At 42.8% G+C, this 16393-nt stretch overlaps 4 protein-coding genes across 7 annotated transcripts; 3 read left to right on the plus strand and 1 right to left on the minus strand.

Moving 5' to 3' along the window:
* The first annotated feature begins 94 nt into the window (after positions 1-94).
* Positions 95-2034, plus strand: LOC108097613 (inner centromere protein). Its single transcript, XM_017200022.1, has 3 exons — positions 95-190; positions 282-1167; positions 1224-2034. Exons 2-3 carry the CDS (start codon positions 310-312, stop codon positions 1761-1763), a joined length of 1398 nt encoding a protein of 465 aa, XP_017055511.1. The 5' UTR covers positions 95-190; positions 282-309; the 3' UTR covers positions 1764-2034.
* Positions 2035-2526: 492 nt separating this feature from the next.
* Positions 2527-5580, plus strand: LOC108097733 (autophagy-related protein 13 homolog). Its single transcript, XM_017200234.1, has one exon. It carries the CDS (start codon positions 2839-2841, stop codon positions 4408-4410), a length of 1572 nt encoding a protein of 523 aa, XP_017055723.1. The 5' UTR covers positions 2527-2838; the 3' UTR covers positions 4411-5580.
* Positions 5581-9565: 3985 nt separating this feature from the next.
* Positions 9566-12939, plus strand: LOC108097719 (LIM and senescent cell antigen-like-containing domain protein 1). Of its 4 annotated transcripts, XM_017200213.2 has the most exons (7): positions 9586-9689; positions 9925-10037; positions 11360-11479; positions 11754-12059; positions 12115-12256; positions 12316-12574; positions 12635-12939. In XM_017200213.2, the coding sequence occupies exons 2-7, from the start codon at positions 10024-10026 to the stop codon at positions 12829-12831; spliced, it is 1038 nt and encodes a 345-aa protein (XP_017055702.1). In that variant the 5' UTR covers positions 9586-9689; positions 9925-10023; the 3' UTR covers positions 12832-12939. The 4 variants fall into 4 exon arrangements, with proteins under 4 accessions (XP_017055703.1, XP_017055702.1, XP_043065004.1 ...); XM_017200214.2 differs by lacking the exon at positions 9925-10037 and having other exon boundaries at positions 9566-9689; XM_043209069.1 differs by lacking the exons at positions 9586-9689; positions 9925-10037 and adding an exon at positions 9719-9735.
* Positions 12940-13208: 269 nt separating this feature from the next.
* LOC108097718 lies at positions 13209-16340 on the minus strand. The gene is made up of 6 exons (XM_017200210.1): positions 16217-16340; positions 15596-16147; positions 13945-15363; positions 13712-13890; positions 13445-13647; positions 13209-13383 (listed from the first exon to the last, which is right to left on the minus strand). Exons 1-6 carry the CDS (start codon positions 16247-16249, stop codon positions 13232-13234), a joined length of 2538 nt encoding a protein of 845 aa, XP_017055699.1. The 5' UTR covers positions 16250-16340; the 3' UTR covers positions 13209-13231.
* Between the last annotated feature and the right edge of the window lie 53 nt (positions 16341-16393).

A 16393-nucleotide genomic window follows, 5' to 3' on the forward strand; every position in this document is an offset into this window, starting at 1 on the left:
CAGGAGTTGAAATTCATTTTATGGGGGATAAAAATCCGCAAGGTTTCGTAGTGAATGATATTTTATTAACCTTTCGATCGCATTTGACATTCACAGCAGCCGCCGACAAGGACCTTTATAATGTTTACAATGTAAACTTTACATATTAAGGATTTATTACAAAACGGGAAAAACAATGGAGATATTAAGAGTAACGACATAGTTATCTTTGAGTTAAATGTTCTTTTAGTTAACTACCCAACCATTTGATTTTTTACTTTATTTTGTTTATTGCTTTTAAGTTGTTTTTGATTGCACCTTTGAAACACCATGGCAACCGGTAGAAGTCGCGTTAACCAGGAGTCTGGTTTTTTCGACATCGGAAAACCGCAATTCAAAGTGCCACAGTCGCTGCGCGTCGAACACGACTTCTATAGCTCGCGGCTCTTGCAGAAGATGCAGTACGACCTGGAGAAGGTAAACCGTAGCATGGAGCGCTCCAGGGAGAACCCCATGACCAGGGACTTCATCGAGAAGTCGGTGATGACGCAGGAAATGCAGCAGCTAAAGCGCGATGAGTTTGTGGAGAAGAAGCGCCGCCAGCAATTGCGCCGGGATTGCGAAGAACTGCGCGAATTGGCGGAGCAACTGCGTCTTGCTGCCATTTCCAAGGAAATAGCTGAGAACCTGGCGGAGAGGGAGCGCATGCGACAGCTGGCAGTCAAAGTGGAGGCCCGGGAAGTGGCGGAGGAGCGATGTCTGTGGGAGGCCAAACAGCGCGAGAAGGAAGCCGCTCTTAAGGAGGAGCAACGTTGTCTCAGGGAATCCCTTGCAAAACAAATGGAGGAGAACCGTCGGCGTCGCCAACAGGAGCAAGCCCAGGTGATGAACGACAGAGAGCTTAGTTTGCTGCGTCAGAAGCAAATCGAGGATGAGGATCGCGCTCGCCAGTTGGAAGTGGAGCGAAAGAAGTTGCAAAAACGCCAGGACATGCTGCAGTCCATCAAGGAGAACCAAGAACACAGGGAAAGGCAGCGGGCGCAGAATAACCAAGAGTTAGGTGATCTGTTCCAGAAACAGACCGAAATTGAGCGCAGAAAGCTGCAGCTTGAGGAAGAACGCCAGGCGGTGCAGCGTAAGAAGCAGGAGATCAGCATTCGCCTGGGCCAGCAGGTCCTGGAAATAGAGGTAAGTGGTCTAGGCAAAAGAAATGCAATCCCCACCAAAACCCCTTCTCTTTGCAGAACCAAAAGCGCCATCGGGACCATCTGCTCCTGGATCTTCTAGAGGCGGAGTACACGGCCAAGAGCGACGAGCGCTTCCGCCAGCAGATGCAGCAGGAGCAGATGGAGCGCAGGCGCACCAGAGAAGAATTGGATCGCTATCGCCAGGAGGTGGAGCACCGCAAGATGGCCCAGATGCAGCTTAAGCGGACGGAGATAGCCAAGCGTCAAAAGGAGTCGCCGGAAGTTAGCAACCAGGAGACAGAAAAGCAATTGGAGGATTACCGCAAGCGGAGGGCACACGGAGCCATGTTGCTAGCCATGATCGAGGATAATCAGAGAAAGCGGGCGGATGCCACGGCGGAAAGTGTCCAGTACTTTGACATGAAGGCCAAATCGGACGCCGAGCAACAGGAGCGCATCAAGGAGGAGCGACTGGCCATGTTGGGAAAGGTCCCCGCATCAGTTCTTCGATATCTGCCCAAACATGTCCTGACCTCCCAAGATCGGGAGGTCTTCTGTCGGCAAGACGATCAGGCAAGGGGTGGCGGCGATTCTTAGCCTTCCGGGTCTATTCCAAGGTGATATTTTCAAAGGTCGTGTTATTTTTATAGGGCCCCAACATATAGAATTTTAAATTGAACGCGCGCCATTTTGCGTACGTGACGTGTATCATTTAGGCACATGGCGTTGCCAGAAGGTTGTACTTCTCCAAGCAACAGCCACACCTCGGATAAATGGGTGCGTTTAGCACTAAGTGATTTTTAGCTAAGAACTGCCTACAATGTAATCAGTCCCCAAAAAATAATAAATACATATTTGGGAAACATTAGAATGGGGTGAGACCCCAATAAAGTGTTTGATAGTTTTTTTAATTTTAGCTGTACCAATCTATTAGGGGCATTTTTGTTTTGTTCTGCTTAATCCAGTCCTTTACGCCAGATGCTACTAAATAAAATTTCTATTAATATAGGTATTTGGGAAATTTAATAACAAACTTTAGGAAATATGCCGCGTCTAAATCGGATCACAATTGAAAAGGTTATGGAAATGCTGAGATTTGGTCGTTTTTCTACGAACCCATTTTTCGGATATTTGACAAGGGGTACCATAATTAAAATTAAAAAAAATATCGGACAAAAATGCCGATTATGAGAAAATGTGGGAAAAATATTGAATATTATACAATCTTATTTATTTGCTTAACAAAATAAATTATAGGTGGGCAGTCACGATCACGAAATCATTGTGAATACTCTTATCACTTGCTGGTATTTTTTAGGCCCTTCCAGTCCTTTGCTTTTCTTTGCCTTGTGCTACGGTCACATTGTTTTCTCAATGGCTAACGCTGACGCTGATTTTACGAAAATAGTGGGAGTGATCTTGCGTACAAACAAAAACACGGAATCGCAGTGAAAGGGCGTTGCACAAATGAGAGTGTTTTGGCAAAATGCCCGGGCAAGTTTTAATTACGTTTAGCAGTGCCTAGAAGGTAAAGTGCGCGACGCTGAAAACGCGAAAATCGCAACAAACACAAACGCGGAAATCGAAAAGTGAAAAACCAAAACGCAGACAGCGAACTTTGGACACAGACAATTGCAAACACACAGAGGGAAAACAAAGAAAAACCGAGAAAATGTCGGCGCAGCGACTAAACGCAGCAGAGCGGGATCTGGAGAAGTTCATCAAGTTCCTTGTTTTGAAATCCACCCAGGTGGTGGTTCAATCCCGGCTGGGCGAGAAGATGCAGACGCAATGCAATCCGCTGGCGGGCAGCGATTGGTTCAACATTGCCGTGCAGGACCATCCGGAGGTCCTGGATGAGACGAAGAGAGCCTTAAATTTAAAGACTGGGGAGAGCATCCTGCAGCGCTTGCCGTTGTGCGTGGAAATCTCGCTAAAGACTGCCGAGGGCGACCAGATGGTCCTCGAGGTGTGGTCCCTCGACCTCGTTCAATCCCAGAACGGGTCCTCCCCAGTCGCCAACGACCTGAACCCCGACGGTCAGACTCTGAAGGCGGCCCACGCCATCTACAACCGTATGGGAATTATGCTCAAGTCCCTCATCTCCCTGACCCGCACCACGCCCGCCTACAAGTTGTCGCGTCGTCAGTGCTCTGACTCGTACGGTATCTTCTACAGGATCTACGTGGACAGGCCGCAGGTGCACACCCTGGGCGAGGGCCACAAGCACGTGAAGATCGGCCAGCTGAGCACGATTGTGGGCTCACTGGTCATGTCCGTGGCCTACCGCACCAAGTTGACCATTTCGCCCACGGCAGCGCAGGCAGAGAGCAACACCATCATGCTGAAGTCGGATCACTTCAGGCCCGCCACAGATGCCAGCACACCGAACAACCAGCAGCAAGTCCAAAACGGCACTGCTGTGGCCAAGAAACTGGGCTTGGGTGCCCTAAATCCCGGCCAGGGCTCTGGCGATCGACGCTTTATCGACATTGAGAAGCCTCTGCGACCGGGAGCCTTCACCGATATGGGCAAACTAAAGCAGTACACCGAGGACGACTTTGTGCTGCCCGAAACGCCGCCTTTCGAGTGGCTCCTGCGTGGACGTGGCTCTGTGGAGTCTCTCAACCGCCTGGACAACAATACCAACGGCAGTTTGCTGAGCATCAATAACAACAACAATACACAGGACAGTAAATTTAACCAGAGCAGCAATCTCAACAATAACTCGGCGGGCTTCAAGAGTTTCGAGAAGAACTCCGGAAACTCGGTGTCACCCATCAAGAGCCTGCTAATCCCCGCCAGTGCAACAGCAACGTATCGTCACCATTCGGAACCGGCGCTTCAGCCAACGCCAGACGATGACAACCTGCTCAAGGAGCTGCACTTCCCCTTCGCCTCGCCCACCTCGCATGTCAACGATCTGGCCAAGTTCTACAGGGAGTGCTATCATGCGCCACCGCTCAAGGGTCTCAACGAACTGCAGGCAGAGATCTCTTCAGTTTGCTCGACCTCACCCGTAACCAATGGCTCCAGCGGAGGAGCAGCGTGTGGCCCAACTGCGGCGGCCGCTGCAGTTGCCACCAGTGCCGCAGATGCCAGCGCCATGGATGATCTGTCCCGCCAACTGGAGCAGTTCGAGACCTCGCTGGAGGACTACGACAAGCTGGTCTCGCAGTTCGGGCTCACGGGCTCCTCGTCGACGGGCAGTCGCAGCAGCGGCGGCCTCCAAATGAGCAACTGATTTGGATTATAACCCCAGAAGTGTCATTAGTTAGTCCTTATTTGTATGAGGGCGGTCAGCTTAAGAAAGGCAAGGAAAAGTTAAGGGGAAAACATAGGAAAACTGCCTAGGAAACCATGGGTCTAGGGCTCATTATTTGAAGAAAAGATTTTTTAATATTTGAAGTAGATCAGGAAGATACAATTGATAAAATAAACTAATTTTCTGATAAAAGATTTGATTTGAACAATTTTGTAATTTAAATTTTTATTTTTAAACGGAAATCGCTCAGTAATTTGATGCAGTTTGTTCCTTATCAGCTAGAAAATGGTTTATGTTTATCAGCAATTTTCCTGAATGATAGAAAAGAAGCTTAGACCAATCGTTTCCGTTGAGCCCTTGCTGAAGAATGTCCAAAGATTGTCGGCAAGAAATTTGACCCGCCCCACTATTTATGTATGCCATTGTGTTAAGTTGAGTTAATAGGCTGCTATTTATTATTATCAGTTATGTAAATACTATATATAAGCTTTTGTAGGCTCTGGTCCATCTAAGTTGTACATAGGAGTAGAGAGCTCATGTCACGTTTCAAAGTTTCCGATGCAGCAGTTTAGCACCAGCCACAAATACATAAATAGGTGACACATGCATACGGATATAGACGGCTATATCTTGTGCATATGGTAGTAAGTTGGGCGTACTCGTCGCTTGTTTGTTTGTTTGTTTCTTTGTTCAAGTGCCTTTCGCCTGCTTGTAAGTGAAAAAATCGTGTACATACATAAATAACTATAGATAACAGCAATTAATCAAAAAGCCAAAAGGTTTATTTTTGCTGTAAACGAGTTAAAAATTTAAGTAAAGAAAAATAAACCGTACTGTTTGATCTATGCAAATGCATAGCCAATAATCGAAAGAGCGAAACTAATCGAAAGACTTGAAGCGTAACGAAATACATATATCTATCTTAACTTAGTTGGTACGGTCAGGAAGTTGAAAAGAACAGCTAGTGTTTTCTTTTATCTTTAATCGTTGGTCGCTGTTGCTTATTTATTGGTTTTGAAATTGCAAAATTATGCCTACATATGGAAATCGAAGTTCGAGTATACATATTTAAATACGCTAAAAATAAGAGAATAAGAACATTTATACATATAAAAACTGAATAAAAGCAATTGTTAATCAAGACACTAATCAAAATGTTTACTTCGCTGGGGAGGGGCGTGTCACTTGTTGATTCTGAGTAGTGATTGCCCTATAGTTACCCTTGCTAAAAGCATATGCTCGTTGGATCTTCAGTATCTTGACCAGACCGGATCGCACCTCCCCAAAGACTCGAGGTCATGTGACCCCACCTATTTGGGGGGAAGGCAGCACACTCCCCCAAAGGGTTTTTCCACCGCCTCAAACTGGTTTTATTTTGTTTTTTATTTTGCATACCTACTTTGCTCACTTTATCGTGCTGCTTGGCATTCTATCACTCAACCGGCTATTGTATAATGTGCGTCAGAGTCGAGAGTGTTGCGCTGCACCTGGCTACCTGGCAGTTTGTTGTGCTCGTTATCAATTAACATGCGATTAGTGGCTCGATCTCCCCACAGCTGACGACTCTCCCAGATGTCTATATATGTACATATATAGTACGTATCTTTGAGCTAATCTCTGGTACTAGGAGATTGCAATTTTTCGCATTTCAGCTGCCATTCCATTGCGAATTACGTCACACTGGCAACGGCAACGACATCGTAGAGGCTGAATAGTTTTATTTTTAACTAAGCACACATACTAACATACGAGTATATGTACTTTTACTATTTTTTGTTGTTCTCGGCGATCCGCAAGTTATCTGCTGTTTTGCTTTGTGCCCGATTCTTTCTTTCGAGTGCTAATGACATTGTCGGTGCAAAACAAATGGACAGCTGAACACGCTTTGGTTGCCTTCACGTGAGTGGGTCGAATTAGAAGTTTGGGTGCTTAAGTCCGTTCTTTCGAAATACTACTACTTCAGTTAATAGTTCAAACAAACATACCTGTTCTCAAATATTCAGCATTTAAATAAACTTGTTGTGTTTCTTTTGAGTAATGACCAATTTAAACTTTAGCTGACATATTTCAGGAATTTCTAGAACTAGTTCTGGGGTTAACTACCCTTGGCTTAAAACGTTTTTATCTTGCTCAAATTTCTATAAACAGAATTTCAAATTTGTTGATATTTTCAGAGCGACATACATATGTATGTATGCACACTATTTCTGTTCTTTAATCTTCAATGTAAAAAAATTACGAAAAAGCTTTTAGCTTTAGCTATCGTAACCCTCAGATAGTGTTGGAGTGGGCTAGTTTTTAATAGAAACAGCGGAAAGGTCCAGAATTTACCGGCTATTTTTAGTATTCCCTGGTAATGAACTTTGTAATAGGTCCGAATGATAAAACTTAACGATCGCACCTTGGCGACAACAGGTCGCCGGCAATGCATTTGTGTGGGGCCACCACTCGAATATATGTATGCACACAGATTTTGTGTTGGCTTTCGGTTTTAATTGTCAACATTTTCGCCGTCTGCCTTTGTTTGAAATTCGCTGTTGCCAAGCGCCAAAAGGTGACGCGTTGCCAAGAAATAAATAAAAATTGTATTTATTCGCCTTTTGGCTGCCGACCGACTGCATATGGAAAGTAAACTTTGGCAGGCGGGAAAATTGCTTTTACCGGTGCCAACGCTCCAAATATGCAGCCCACGGGAACCGGATTGCACTCTTTTCCCCGGGTTTCCCCTTTTCCGGCGCCCACGCACTGCGAATCGAATAATTTACAGTCAATCCTCGCAAATCCAAATATAAATAATTTATACATATAAAAAATATCTCGAAAAGGTGAAATTAAAAATTGTCAAAATAAAGCAGAAAATATATGTATATAACCTTATGAAACCCAAGACATTGCTTCCATGGTAATGATAAATGTGTTTAATTTTAGTGTTTTGGGGCATGGGGGTCAGACTGTATCTTCTTGCGGCAACGGAATTTTTTGATTGTATTCACGTGCCGAGGTAAAACGTTTCAGTTCAAGTAAAGTCCCCCGTAAGGTGGATTTCTGTTTCGAAATTTCTTGATAAGCTCGCTCGAGCAATAACGATAAACAGCAAACGGCGATAAGACAGGGCCCAAATGCAATGCGGACGCGGTCAGCGCTATAATTGCGTTTTTATGCAACGCGACCGCATACTTTGAATTTTTATGCCAAGCTCTAGCTCAACGCCCAGAAATCGGCCAAAAAGATGAATGGACGAGCTTCGAAGCTCCGATTGTGAGCTTTCCATGCAGCTGCATGGTTTGTGCAACTCCAAAAAACCCACACAAAAATACAGGGGCTTTTCGTAAGGGGGGCACAGCCTTGGGGATAAACACCGTTAAATCCTAGATCTTAGCTATATAAATACATATTCTTAAAAGCATACATATGTAGTATAAAATATAAAAAAATGTTAACTTAATGAAACTTAAAAACCCCCTTTGGAAAACATTCAGCTTACAGCCCTGCCAGTATTGGTACTAGTTGTCCATCTGGTTTGCCGGCTTTGGAGCCCAGCTGCAATAATAGAGAGCATAATTGAATTTATTTTTAGACACCCACTGCAACTGCATCTGCATCCGCTTGTAGTTTCCACATTCCACCGATTGCCATATGTTTCTGAGTACGTTGCTCATACGCCCGAGTCACAGTTTGAGTGCTTGGGGTTGAGGGCTTGCCTTGGCGAATTTTTGGTAAACAACAGCATAAAAACATGCGTAATAAACTTACAGCTACGCGTCGCTACGTGCCGAAAGTCTCGAAGACCGGGTCCCCGGTTTCCAGGTTCCGATTCCACCTGCCCCCCTCCATTTCCACCCCCCTTTTCAAGCATGTGACAGTCTGCACGGAAAGAACTTAAAGAATTTTATAATACATATACATATGTATTTATTACAGGTTAAAATTATTATCAAATAATTTAAAGAACAAGTAACATTGTTTGCTGCTATAAATAAACGTAACTAATCTCAACAAGAATTTGTTGTTACTGAGAATAAGTGGTTTAATACATATACTCGTATGTATTTGTTTTCCTATGGAGTTTCTTTAAGTGTTTTTGGATGGTATTGGTATGTGGAGTGGAAGCCATGTTGTTCTTATGGGGCTTGTTGCTCTGCCGTCTCGCTCACACGCTCTACGGCCTTGCCGCCCTCCTTGTTTGTTTTGTTATGCTGGAAAAAAACTCATTTAATAATAACAAATAAAGCCGACTGACAAAAGAGTGAGATTGATAAACAAAGAGCGCTGATCGATTCGCCTGGCAACCCGTTTTAACGGGACAACGCTCCATAAAGCGATACAAATAAAGCAAACCCGAAACTGCAGCTGGAGGTTTTATCTCTTTTCACATTGCGGAAGTCGGCGAGGGGTGTTACGAAAATATGACCCTCACACCCACAAGGCGGAAGTTTGGCGCAAACAAATACAGGCAAACAACCGTTCGGTAAAACAATTAAAACATACAAATAATGCATTTATATGTGCCTACGGTGTGCACTCAAAAATACATTTTACCGGAAATTCAATTTAAATAATAAACTTTAAAGTAAAGATCTTTGAAAACAAACATATTTACGAAAGGACAAGACTTGTTTTTTTTTTTTTTTAATTTTCTATATAATATCACTTAAAAATTAGCTTTTTATGCATACTGATGATCATAAAATGGGAATGCGACATTGAATTATTGTTTTCTTTAGTGCAAAATAACATTGCATGAAAATCAATCAAGTTCAATGTCAAGGGGTTTCCTGCTGTTTGCAGTTCAAACTAACATGAGAGCAGCGCTTGTTTATAAACAAATTGTACATGACTGCTTATATATATGTCAGTTTTACTGATAAGAATGCGTTACGAAACCTTTTCTAAAAAAATCAACAGTTGGTCAGCAGTTGATTAGAGCGTGAGACAAAGAACAAAAAATGCCAGCAAGTGATAAGCTTGGCGCCGTAAATAGTAAAGTTCTTTAACAATATATTTTGGTAATAAACACTAATCGCAACGAGTTTTGTAGATACTATAATTTTGAATTGGCGCTTAGGTTATTTCTCGATTGATTTTACAGGGCTACCTTACGCTTGATCTGATTACGTTATCGATAGACAGGTATTTTATTGGGATTTTTTAGGCCCAAATAGAGTTGGTTTTTCTGCGTCTTTTTCCACGGAAGCTGTTAATTAATTAACAATTTGTTCACTCAAGCAGAGGCTTTAATTAAAAAGTGTTCTTAAAAGGTAGAAAGGTTTTTCCTTTTAAATATGTTGATCAACTAAGCGAATGGCAAGTGTAATTAGAGAAATTCCAATGTTTTGCCCATTTTGGCAAGGCCCATTGTTGTTTTTGTGCCGAGTGAGAGATGTGCAGCTTGTCTACTTTGCTGGAAATCAACCGGATCTGGCTAGAAGCGCGCCAAAGTGACATCCCGGAAAGCCAGAAGGCACAGATTGATCATTTCTATATGTTTTGCAGTGTTTCGCTCGTCGTGATCCAAAAAAGTCGTAGACCAGGTGCAACAGGTGCCGATCGCAAGTGAAAGCCAGTTGAAAAGCTAAAAGAAAAATCCACAGAATGCCGCCCGTGCAGTAAGAAGAATGTTCCGCTCCACTTTTCAAACGTCCTTGGCTTTAAAAACGCCCATTTATTGCATCATTTGGCAACCCAAAAATCATCGTGGCCCTTTCGCATTATTTCGCATATCGCTAAATACTAGAAAAATTAACTGTTAAAGGCTAATAATGTCACTCATTTATGCCCGCATCCGACTTTTACCGCCAGGAACTCATGCGGGTAAATTAGACCCCTATGGGATGCACTATTCCTGCCAGATGTTTACTCCATCGATGACGTCATGGCCACATTCAAACTTATTTTTAAACGCCGCCACTTGGGACTGTGTGCGAACGTGTCCGTGTGATGTTTACTATTTGTTTCTGCGTCTGTGTTTGTCGGATTTGATGAGTGGGCCGTTATTGTGTTGGCGGCAAACCCAAAATCGAATTCTAGTTCCGAACTTGAGACTCATTCATTAAAATTGTAACTTTTCCCATTTTTATGTTGGACATCGTGAGCAAACAATGACTAATCCTTAAAAAAACATTACAAAGTATTGATTTGGAAAAAGTCAAATGGTTATGATCGTAATGGTTATGAAAGGTTTCTCAAAATCGCCCATCCGAAGCGTATAACGTCGCCAATTTCTAATTGATTTATTAGAGTTCCAGACTTACCAGTTCTTTTATGTTTGACAAAAAGGTGACACAATATTGCACTTGTCAGAGCCCACAACATTATTTTAACCGATTTCAAAGTGACGGAATTTTTAAGTGAATGTCAATTCTACGTACCTCTATCTATCAGATGTTATAATCAAGTTATAATCATGTTATAATCATATATATCATGCATAAAGACGATTCAAGATTACAGAATTACGTCAAGCCAGGTCTCATTCCTATATTTTTGAAATCATGGCTGCCTATACCATCAGGTAGAAAACTACATATCGAAATCTTTTTTGCGCATATATATCTATATGTATATTGCATTCTACCTGATAAAAATTGATATCTTACCCATCACTGAAGTCTCACACCCGCACCGTTTAACGCTTGATGTCCAACTGACATGCGAGACTCGCTGTGACGAAAGCTGCAAGTCAAAGGAATGCCAAAAAGCTCTTTGACTGGACAGTCAGACTGAAATGTGATTCAGCCATCGCCGACAGAGTCGTCGAAACGATAAGTCTCATTGTTTTGTCCAGTTTCTCACTTAAAACCCTGCCCTAAAGTTGTGTTCCTTCGTGCTTAAGCTTCCATCATGATGTATTCTAAGGCTGAAGTGTAAAGGCTCCTGGAATATTACACTTATACAAATAACTTATGCAAATCCTCTCGTGAATTTCCAGAGTCCAGGCAGCAAACATGTCGCTGGGTGCAATGCATTGCACTCGTTGCGCCGATGGATTCGAACCTACCGAAAAGATTGTCAACTCTAATGGAGAACTCTGGCACACCCAATGCTTTGTGTAAGTCCAAAGAGGCTAAATTTACTCTGAAAAATGTTTACAACTTTTTATTTTAATGCGATTAAAATATTTTTCCTTTTTGCTTTTAAAAATGTTTGAAGAAAGTAAGCGATAAGTGTTTTTATTCTCGTTTAAAAATTTCGCATGATTAATGCAAGAGCTATTTTCCATAATATGATTATCAAAAGTTATTCATTTTTTTAATTCTGTAGAGATTCTCATTTTAGAATACGGTTTTTCTTTTAATGGTTAATAATATGAAATCATATTTTAGGTGTGCTCAGTGCTTTCGACCCTTCCAGGATGGCATCTTCTACGAGTTCGAAGGCCGAAAGTACTGTGAGCGCGACTTTCACGTGCTTTTTGCGCCCTGTTGCAACAAGTGCGGCGAGTTCGTCATCGGGCGGGTCATCAAGGCAATGTCAGCCAGCTGGCATCCACAGTGCTTCCGCTGCCAACTGTGCGCCAAGGAGCTGGCCGACTGCGGGTTTATCAAGAACCAGAACCGCGCCTTGTGCCACGAGTGCAATGCCAAGGTTAAGGCGGAGATCACCGGCCGCTATGTATGCCAAAAATGCCAGTGAGTTATGACAGTCAGTGCGAAAATGTACGTTGCTAATTTGCCTTCTTTTCAGCGGCCTCATCGACGAGGAGCCATTGCGATTCCGGGGCGAAGTCTACCACGGCTATCACTTCAGTTGCACGGCCTGTGGTACCGAACTGGATTCGACGGCTCGAGAGGTCAAGAGTCGACCAGGATTGGCTGCAAACGATATGGTTGGTTTATGAAAGTTCCCAAAGTGTAATGGAACTGACTGTTGTTTACATCATTACAGAACGAATTGTATTGTCTCCGTTGCCACGATAAAATGGGTATTCCCATATGTGGCGCCTGTCGTCGGCCAATTGAGGAGCGCGTGGTCACGGCGTTGGGCAAGCATTGGCATGTGGAGCACTTTGTGTGCGCCAAGTGCGAGAAGCCCTTCCTGGGACACCGGCACTACGAGAAACGGGGATTGGCCTACTGCGAGACGCACTATCATCAGCTCTTCGGTAACCTGTGCTTCGTCTGCAACCAGGTCATCGGAGGCGATGGTGAGTACATTGCAAAAATAAGCTAGTGGATGTTCTTTGATGCCGTATTTTCTTGAACAGTTTTCACTGCCCTCAACAAGGCCTGGTGTGTTCACCACTTTGCCTGCTCTGTGTGCGATACGAAGATGACACAGAAGTCCAAGTTCTACGAGTACGACGAAAAGCCGGTGTGCAAAAAGTGCTATGAGCGCTTCCCCAACGAGCTGCGACGTCGCCTGCGCACCGCCCACGAAATGACTATGAAGAAGAACGTTTAATTGCCCGGAACCATAGCCTTGGAGCCACACCAAACAGTGCCTTGTCGTTGTTGACCCGCTTTCTCTACCATTTAACATTCGAGAAACAAAAACCAAACTAAAACCCTTTGTGCACGTCTTTTAATCTGTTGTAACCCTGTTGTGTGTAATTTCTAATGCAAAAATCGCGAATCAACGGCAGCTAGCTAGGGAACATAATAATTGTGTATTAACAGCTTTTAACGTTGTTATTTTATTGAATTTATTTATATATAAATGTTTTTAATTGATAAAAACGTTATTATTTGGTCTGGTTGGAGATTGTGGCAAAGTCTTGTATCAGCCATAAAATGATTTCGACGAAAGTAAACATGAATCTCTTTCATAACCAATACTCTGGGAGTCATGCATTACAAACGGATTACAAACTCATGAGCTTGTTGATTAGCGCTCGGGATTTGATCATCGCTATATTGTTGATATATCTAACGTCATCAACGTGCACCTGTTGGTGAACTTTTAAGGCCTCCGATAAATAGGAAATCTGTGCTGCATTCGTCTTATGTGGAAAATCTGTAAAGATAACATTTAAATGTTAGAAAACAATTAGAATTTATCGAAGAATGTAACGAACCTTCAATAACGCAAAGGTTGGTATTACAAGGAGTGTTGAAGTCCGATGGATAGCGCCGAATATCGCTTTCAGATATATCCTCCACATTTGTGTAATCCAGGTACAACACGCGGTAGAGAGTCGACTGATTTGAGAAAATAATCTGCTCCACTCTGCCGCGATACCAGGAATCCTCAAATCTGGCTAGTATATATTCCCTAAGACTGTCAAAGGAGACAAAAATATAAACACTTACTATAACTTGAGAGATAGTAAGGAAATAGTTACGCTGGCTTATACGGCTCCGAGTCACTGATTACCGACAGGCGAGAGTGCAAGGAGGAAAATTCAGTGGCGTACTTGCTGTCAAATGCCCCAAAAATTCCTCGAGCCATTTTGGAGTTGTCCACGACGTATACATTGATTCCATCCTTACTTTCAATTGAGAAGCGGCGTAGATCAAACGGCTAAAAAAAATAAAAATAAATATTTTACGTTTACACTTAAAAGTACCTACTCACAGCTTTCAGCACAGGTTCCTTTTTGGTCCCTACAGTTCCGTTTTCCTGTGGTTTTGTTTTAGCGATGCACAGAGAATCCAATATTTCATTCAGGTTTGATAATTCTTTTTGATCCGGCTTTTCACTATTTACATTTGCACTAGGCAAAGTAGATGTTGAAGTCAAACATTTCGTAAAAAAATCTTTATATTCATCATCTGGTTTTGATGATTTGGAAGCAGTCATTTTTTCATCCTTTTTGGGTGTTTCACTATCTATTAATCCAAGAGCACAGTTGGAGTCTTCTTTATACTTGAGTTTGTTAGATTTTTCTTCAGCGATTGGCTCTTGCTGTGAAGTCTGGACGATTTCATCTGCCTTTGGTTCAATCTTTGTATTGTTATTTTCAGCTGAAGTGTTGAATAGAGGAGCATCAATGGCGTTTACGTGGGAACGTAAAAAATCAGAAAAGATTTCTCTTGGAACAACAACCTGGTCTTTATCATCGGATTTGTTACTGTAGAATCGGAAAAACTCGGTAAAGAGGTTTGTTGGATTAATTTGTTTTAAATGCTCGTCAGCGGTAATCAACTTTTCCACTTGAACGGAATCGCTTTTACTATCAATTTTAGACCCTATACTTTTTAAAGTTTTCTGATCCACTGTCTCTTTTGTCGGAGACCCTTGTTTTAAAGGATCATTACTTTCGATATCAGAAACCATTTTAGTTTGTTTGGGTGTATTTGACTCGCACCCAATTAGGGAATTCTGCAGGTTGGGTGTAACATTATTTTTGTCCGTCAATGAAGATATGGCTTTAGAGTTTAGCGGGATTAACTCGCTGAAACTCTTTTCCTTTTCAGTCTCTACCTTTTTTAAAACATCCTGGCACACGGTTTCCCTTTTAGGTTGGTTATTATGACTAATTCCAGGAACAGCTAAAGGTTCTTGAGGCTTATTGGACATATGTCCAGTTGTTGAGTTTTGCTGCTTAGAAGGCTCTTTGTTTACGGTATTAAACAAATTTACCTTATTGGCGCAGAACTCATTTATTTTTTCATTTAGCGAAATGTTGGTCTCCGGATGAATTAGTTCCACATAGATGGCACCGGGTGTTTTTTGATAAACTGCCACATACTTTGCGCCCTCAAATTGGGATACGAATGCGATGACTTCGTCGGTGATGGCATAATTTGGCACATCCTTGAGCTGCACCTGCACACTGAAGCAGGGCAGCGACAGCAGTTCTTCATTAATCTCCCTCATGTCCGAGACTGATCTCGACTTGACGACTCCCAGATCCACAAATAGTATTTTGGCGGAGTAATTGTTGTATGGGGGCGTAATCTTGGCCCGCAGGAACATCCCGTTGTGATAGGCCAGGCAGAAACCAGGACGTGGCTTAGCCACTCTGGGTAGCTGACTTCCCATGGCATTGACCTGTGGAGGTTTTAAAATTGTTCAATATCAAAAAGTACTGTATTTCCGTTGGTAAATGCTGCAGTGAGGAACATCAACTTAAAAAATTAAAATTCGTTTGGCAAAAAAAAAAAACTGTACTCTAATTTTTAATACAATTTTTTGAAAACTTTTAAGCCAAACGCTTTCCGGTTATACGGATTGTGTTTCTTTGTTTTATTTTGGGGGTACAGAAATCTGAATATATACAAACCTTCTCGCACATTTGGGTATATGCCTTGTCAGCAGTTTCGCTGGCATCGCGGATACAGCAACGATTGGCGGATCGGAATGCAGTGATGAACACAAGACTCTTGCTTGGTGGCATGATCGGTTTTGGCGGCGAGGTAATTTTGTTTTTCGCTTTGTTGTCGCTGTTATTTGAGACGTAATTGATGGAGGGTGCGATCGGAGCGGGAGCATTATTGTTTTTGGGTGTGAGGCTGCTAGCATTGCTAATGCCACTGCAGATACTATCGCGCTTTGGGTTAGGATTGAGTATCGGAGAAGGAGCTTGAGATGCAACGATCGCTTCGGTTTTATCGGCACGAACCAAACAGGCTGCCTCTGGAGATAATTCCCCGCTGCCCTGGTGCACCGAATGGGAAGAGGGACTCACTAAGGCAGGCAGCGGAAAGCAGATGTAGCGATGACGTGGCCAGTCCTTCAGCTGGCAGTCTTTGGAGCAGTAGAAGTCCCCGCAACGCTGACAGATCCTTTCCGCTGCGATTGCGCAGAGGACGCAGTTTCCTTTTCCGGCCGGTAACTGAAATGTTTCGATTTTAAGCTGCTCATAATATGGTTTCTTGAGGATTCTTTTTCGTTTCATTCTAACCTGGGCTTCGGCGATTGCCTTTTTCACTGGCATTTTCTTGAGATGGATTTCCAATTAAATTACTAAAGGGACGACTTTTCCTACGTCAAAGCTCCAGCAACAAAATATAAAGCCCCAAAGTGTTACCGTTTTGGGTCATCAATACTTTTCACTAAAATTGTGCGGTTATTTTTAAAT

This window comes from Drosophila ficusphila, unplaced genomic scaffold (assembly GCF_018152265.1).
Source record: "Drosophila ficusphila isolate 14025-0441.05 unplaced genomic scaffold, ASM1815226v1 contig_791, whole genome shotgun sequence".
Classification (NCBI taxonomy): domain Eukaryota; kingdom Metazoa; phylum Arthropoda; class Insecta; order Diptera; family Drosophilidae; genus Drosophila; species Drosophila ficusphila.